Source organism: Lissotriton vulgaris, chromosome 7 (genome assembly GCF_964263255.1).
Source record: "Lissotriton vulgaris chromosome 7, aLisVul1.2, whole genome shotgun sequence".
Lineage (NCBI taxonomy): Eukaryota > Metazoa > Chordata > Amphibia > Caudata > Salamandridae > Lissotriton > Lissotriton vulgaris.
This window is the reverse complement of record NC_141695.1, coordinates 627,864,729-627,871,718: the sequence shown is the minus strand read 5'-3', so window position 1 is coordinate 627,871,718 and position 6,990 is coordinate 627,864,729. Positions and strand designations below refer to the sequence as shown.

At 45.1% G+C, this 6,990-nt stretch overlaps 1 protein-coding gene across 1 annotated transcript in view; it reads right to left on the bottom strand.

The window, feature by feature from the left end:
- Positions 1 to 4,206: 4,206 nt before the first annotated feature.
- GRIN2C (glutamate ionotropic receptor NMDA type subunit 2C) overlaps positions 4,207 to 6,990 on the bottom strand; it is a 346,074-nt gene continuing 343,290 nt past the window's right edge. The window contains exon 12 of the mRNA XM_086928756.1: positions 4,207 to 6,418. Coding sequence (XP_086784882.1) covers positions 4,859 to 6,418 — 1,560 coding nt within the window. The 3' untranslated portion in view covers positions 4,207 to 4,858. The remainder of the gene's footprint in view (positions 6,419 to 6,990) is intronic.

Genomic DNA, 6,990 nt, shown 5'->3' with positions numbered 1-6,990 from the left:
CTATCACCTCAATAGCTTTACATGTAGTACTCACATAATGCACCAATTCCCCACTGTCTTTAATGTAGTTTTCAAGGTCACCCCTAAATCCGGCTAACTATCTCCCAACAGCAATGTGGTTGTAAGATGCAATTCACAACCCCTAGTGAGTACTTTGTTCTAAGAGGCAAGCCAGTGAGAAGGTTCACGGATTTAAACAATATCTTCTAGTATCATTGTGATTTAGAGATCGCAGGTTCAACACCCACCCATACCAAATCAGCTTTTAATACTTCTGTAGTTGAAAAATCAAGTACCATTAAATGTGGCTTTGGTAACACCTCTTATTTGCAGTGCTTAGAAACAACAATGGCATTAATCACTGCATAAAAACAATCTGCAAGTTATTACAGAGGTCAAAACACAGATTATCCCCTCCCTTGCTTGGATAACTCTCCAATATTATGCATACTCTTTGCAGTATGACGGCAAACAATCCATTATGCACTACCACGGATTACGAGTATGACGTCTCCTCTCCTGTCCGATATACCTCTCATGCATCCAACAACCCTAAATTGTTCATTAGTTTCACCAGGGACCTTTACATAGATGGCTTAACCCTTATCATAGGCTTGGCTATATCTAGAAAAATATTATGTATACAATTAAAATCCCTGCCAATATAATATCTTATCAAATACATTTTACACACTATCCCGGCTCCTCAGAGGATATTTTTGCATCATCTAATTTGGGTGAATACATGTTCACTGTACACATACTTCCACCATTAAATCAGATGTGACTCCTCTATCAAGGCACAGGTTCCCACCCTAGAAAGCTTTTAAGGATCGTTTCAATTCCTGCTCTGGTCCTTATTCCTATGGATTCTTCACAGGGATGCTCTGATCTTGCTGTTTTTGATCAATTCCAACATCTCGGTATCTTGAAAAAGATGTTTTCCCTTACTGATTTTCATCAATCACTGTCCTATGGCTTACGCCTTTAACTCATCCAGACTTGATTATGCAAATGCATTCTTTCAAAGTCTGCCTGCTGTTTTACTTGACTAATTCCAAAGGTTACAACATGTTACAGTTAGATTAGACTGAGACCTAAAAACTTTGATACAGTGTAGGCAGGAGGAAGAAAGTTTAAACAGCTTCTGTACCCAGATGCATTGAGTTCAAGGATGTGTACTGTATCCACCAATGCCTGACGTTATCTGTTCCTCATCTCCTATTGCCCAGCACCTTCTCTGTAATCTGAAAGAAAGCAACTTCTGATTGTACTCCTTTTTTAAACCGTATGGCCCTCATTAGGATGTTGGTGGGACAGCTGCCGACAGGCCATCGGTGGCAGTCCCACCGACATCCAGGTTAGTGGTCGGACCGCTGCATTATGATGCAGTCAGTCAGACCGCAGCGGTCGGAGGGACAGACTGACTCCTCCGACATGCTCAAGGAGGCCGTCGGGTAAACTGTAATCTCTACAATGAAGGCGGCGCACCGTCGTAGGGCTTACAATGTCCATTTCCCACAGCCTTTTCATGGGGGTCCCACCACCATGGAAAGGATTTCAGAAAGGGACTTTGAGGGCCCCTAGCATGGCCCCGTGGGCCTCCACTATGTGCATGGATGTTTAAAAACATCCCTTTTTCTTTTGTGGCTTATGCTGCAGCCCTTTTCCGGGCCGCAGCAGAAGCCACAGTAGAAACAGAGGTGTTTATGAACGCCTACATGGTGGTCACATCATTATCTGGCAGGTGGGACCTCCGACTACTTGTCAGGTGGCCCTACTCCTGCTGCGATGGCAGTAGGACGCTCATCGGACCGCCATCGTAATAAGGCCCAAATTGTGTCTAGGTGGTTGCTCTTTCTCTGTGATAGCTCTGAGGCTCAACTTTAGCATTATAGCTCTGTTATAGAAAAGAATGATAACAACTCTTCTTTTGGCCTAAACGCTCTTCCTTATTCTGTTACATGGTTTTCATGGTCTTAGTAGCATGAGGATCTTTGGTGTGACCGTGCTTCAAAAATATATCTTCGTTCAGTTTTCAGTGCCTATTGCTTTTTACTGTTATTTGTGTGAGTTATTCTAGTCCAGTGCTCTCAGCTTTCGACTTGGCACCTCTAACTCTATTTCCTGTATGGTTGCACCATATTCCTCGCCATTTGGGTATCTATTGGTGGTGGGCGAGTTGCGAGATATCCAGTTGTGAGTAATGCTCCCAACACAGCTGTCTGCTTCACTTACAGGTCTAGAAACACTTTGCCACTCTCACACACACGTTTGGAATCCTCATCATTTAGTGAACTATACTGCATGTTTTGGCTGATTCAGTTAATTCGAATGCAAGGCCTTTTAAGCCTATCATTATTGATGTAACATCTTCAACCTCCATTCATCCAATCAAAAGGGTGCATCACCTCCAAATAGTTGCCCGGCTTTAAAGCTTTCTGTTCTGCACTTGTAATTGTACTTTTCATTTCTGACCGCACTTCACCCTGAAAAAACAAATTGAAGCAACTCACAAAGGTTACTCAAAGGCATAAAACAATTAACTTCTATATAGAATATTTCAGCATTTTATTAATCTTCTGGAAAGGTAACTGGCAACTGTATGATCCTTGATAACACTTTGAACAGGTTGGGGAGCTTGTCCCAGCAGCAAATAAATGAATACAGCAGTGCTGCGGTAGAAGAGCCCCGTATTGCTGGCTGTACAGACCCAGATTATATAAGGCCATTTGAAGTTCTTTTTAAAAGCTGTCCAACTTGCAGTGGAGAGTGGGACGCTTTTACTCAACCTCAGAAGTTCATGCTATATTTGGTCCAGGTAAAGGCCACTATTTGGTCATGTCACGACCATCCTCTCTGATTATTCTATTTATCTCAGGGTCACTCTTGAGTCAAGGAGTATGGACTCCAGATTGCTAAAAATGCTTGGAGTATGGACTGACGATTGCTCATAGAACTCTGATATTGACTATATCCTCCCCTTGGGAACAGGAGTATAAACTTCCCATTTCCAACAACAGCAGGTGAATTTAATTTAAGATCACTAATCACACCATGTGTGGATTCAGGATCAATCTTGGGATTAGGCATTTTATCTCAGGACGTTTTATGGAAATAAGCCATGAACTGTTTGATGTCTGACTTGCAGTTTGGATTACATTAAACTAGGAGTACAGACACAGGATCGCTCCTGGTGCTATGCATATGAATTTAGGATTAATCATCGAATTAGGCAAGTGGACTCAGAATCATTCCTGGGACAATAGACATGAAATCAGGAGTCACTAATAGACTTATGTAGAAGAATGGATGACTCTTTATAGTGCTAAGATAATAATTAGGAACTCCCCTTAATGCTGGAAGAATGGATTGAGGCAGCGGTGGCTGGCATAGGTAAACTTGGTGGGGCGGGGCAGGCACTGGGCGGAAGTCGACAGACGACAGAATAGGTATAATTAAATAAATAATACCTACTCTGTCGTCTGTCGGCTTCCCCCCTGCCCAGCCCTACCCATCGCCACTGCCCCACCGCGCTTACCTGAGCTCGCTGCCGCTGGATTCAGGCTTCACAAAAGTCCGAGGAGGTTGAATTTAGGAGGACTCAACATGCTAGGCATATGGGCTGGGGACCCTCTTTAGTCCAGACATTTGGATTAAAGGCTACTTTTGCGGCTAAAATATGAATTAAGCATTTCTTCATGGACTTGATGCATGAATTCAGGATTTCTTATGAGACGAGGAGTATAACCCTAGAATTATTCACAGGATTATGCATAAGAAACTGGGGTTAGACATATGGAATCAGACTCAATCCTGGAACTAGCTAAATTAACTTGCTATCATTCAAGATAGTAGCGGTCGGTGGTGGGAGTAGCTGCAGGGCGGTGATGTGGGGAGGGGCAGGGTGCGGGGTAGTAATCTATGGATTACGGAGGATTACAGGTAAGTAAACATATAAATAAATAAAACAAATTTCGTTGCACGCACTGCATCCCCAAATGCGATGCAGTGCACGCAACAAAATTTGTTTTATTTATTTATATGTTTACTTACCTGTAATCCTCTGTAATCCATAGATTACTACCCCGCACCCTGCCCCTCCCCCTCCCCACGTCACCGCCCGGCAGCTACTCCCACCACCTACCTCTACTGATTCACGATACCTGTACAGACTTTGGATTTCTGTAGAAATAGAACTATCGACTTCCTATTTGTCTCACTGTTTAAACTCCGAGGTTGCTTATGGAATGAGTAGCCTGGATAGATTTACCTTGCACTGGGCGTTAATGAACCTGAATTCTCCAGTAGATTATGTGTAGATGCATGATCTAACTCCAGGTGCCGGAAAAGCACAGAGGTTTGGAATTGCACATCATCTGTGAACTAAGGGTGTGGATTTTGCATTACCCAATGGAAGAAGAGTATAGCCTTAGCAACCCTCACTGCAATATGGACTTTCAATTGCTAATGAAGCAAGAAGGACCTAGAATTCCACATTGGAGGAGGTGCAATGACTTAGGACCTAGCAACATAGACAGTCTAACTCCCATAAAAATAGCGGTGTGAACTCATAAATCTTCATATAATTTGGGACTAGGACACAGGATCCCTCTCAGGCTTGGAAGCATGGACTCAAGAATCCTCATAGAACTAGGGATGTATGCTCTGAATCATTCACAGATCGAGAGCCACTCGCATTTTGGTTTATAATATGAGTCAACATCTTCCTGAAACACATGTTCCAGGTCTGATGGAAGAACTTGCCTCACGGGGCACACTCTTGTTGGATGTTTTATGCATGCAAAAATTACAAAACTGCAATTCTTCTTTCCATATTACTGCCTTCTATCCCAGTCTAGACCTCTGACTCTAAGCTCGATATTCTTCTCCACAACTTTCCTGAGTATGGGACAGTCATTCCATGCGCACCCGATATATCTTGCTTGTCCATTGCCGTCGAATGTAAGAAGATGGTCTCTGGGTGCCTATGTCCTCTGTAACCTACTTGCGTGTGGTCAATAAAGGAGGCTGTCAGCATATCCTCCTCAACTGGAACATCTCTGATGTTGGAGTTCCAGGAATGGGTTAAGCAGGACGGAGCAGTGCTAGCAGGTCCAGGGACCATAGTGGCACCCGAACACAACATCCCCAAATATGGTGGTTGACTGGTATAGGAGTCTGCATAGGGGCACTGGCTATGTGGGACAGTTGGTACCCTAGGTGCCCCAGCCATGTTCTGTTGGCATGCATCATGGTAAGAGGGCAGCTGCATTGACTGAGGCTGCAGCAGCCGTGGGTCCTTCCATGACAGGGAGTTGTTGGTCAGTGAGCACTGGTTGCTGTACTTGTGGCTGGGATAAGCTGCCTGGGAAGAAGCTGGATGGAGAACTGGTGCAGGAGTGTTTACAGGGGCATAGCCTGCATTGTGGAACAAGTCTGGCAACTTGTCCTGATAACAGGGCTGTTCCTTAACTGCTTGCATTCCAATAGCCTGTAACCTTTTATTCCTTTCCCAAGCTGCCCTTATCAGGGTTGTTTTTTTAGGAGGCATCTCCTTACCCATGAGAGGAGGGGCCTCCGGCTTCCTTGATATGGCTGGCACAAGCCCCAGAGGTCCACAAGTCCTGTTGCCTTTCATGAAGCTACTATCACCGCATGAGGCAGGCAAAAAGTGATCTTTTGGGATCAAACTGTTATCAGCCACAGGTAGTGGCCTTACTGGACGGTCACTGGTCTCCCCCAAAACCTGATGCCGGCTGAGCTCTGGCTTCAATTTAAAATCTGCTCTGGATGTGGGGTCTTGATGGCCATTGTAGATATCTGGCAAGGGAAGCTTCTTGAGTGCCTTGCCTCCTGAAATGGTGCTGACATCAATTTGTGGTCTCGGGTATGACTGGAGAGGAGCGCTGAGCAGAAACCTGGGCGTGCCATTTATGGTGGTGCCTCGAAGGAACTGTTCTTCAGAGTAGTCGCCTCGTCCTGCAAAAGGCTGGAGCATCAAAGGGTGCTGACTCACTCCCCTCTCACAAATCTGCAGGCTGGTGTCCATACTTGAGGGAAGTGACCCGGAAGTAGCAGTGGCTATGACAGATGGCGCATAGGCCCGCCTGAGTCTATCTGCTGGCACACTCGGAGGATACCCTGTTCTTCCAGGGATGGCCGTGTTCTGGGTGGTAAGATGAGGAGTCTTCATTGAGAAAGGGTTCTGAAGGCTCTCACTTCGCTGGGTCCAGTTCTCGATGGTGCGCGTGACGTTGTCCAGAGAGCTGCCCACACTGCTGGATGACACTATTTCCTTGGCAGCCTGCAGCATCTTCAGCACACTGGCCTGTGCCGCGTTTGGGGTGACGTCAGATGTGCGGGCACCAGAGGGGCTTTCCAGGTTTTGAACTCCACTGAAGCAGCTGTAAATTCCCTGCGAAGAGAGTTGTAGACAGTCAGAAGCCTGTTTTGCAGAAGATCCCACTATTTTACTTTTATTCAGCACTGATAACATAATCGCTCAATGAGTCAGTTTGAAGACATATTTAGATTCAGTTACAACATTGTAGTGGTAATAAACAAACAACGAATGTGGACATGTGGTGGTAGCAGTCGCCATTTGGTTAGTTTGGTGGAAGGGTTGAGGGCCTCTGAAAATAGCAGTGTTTTACTTGATCCCTGAGCGAGGTGAGATGTGGTTTACCTTTGATATGGAGCAGTGCTGGAGGATTTTACAGAAACACCTTGACAGCCCCAGGTGTCACAAGCACCTGTTTCTATGTTTTTATAAAACGTGTCAGAGAAAGAGAAAACACAACAATCCTAAATTTGGTACAATCTAGTGCCTTAGGTCATGTTAGATACCATGAATAAACTGGGCAGGCTTTCTGCAAAATCTATGCATAGATTTTGCAGAATGAGAGATGGGCCCTGAGCAATAAGGCAACCTCTGACCCATCTTCTGATGCCACGGTTGATGTGAGGCAATAGGGAGCTCCAGAGATG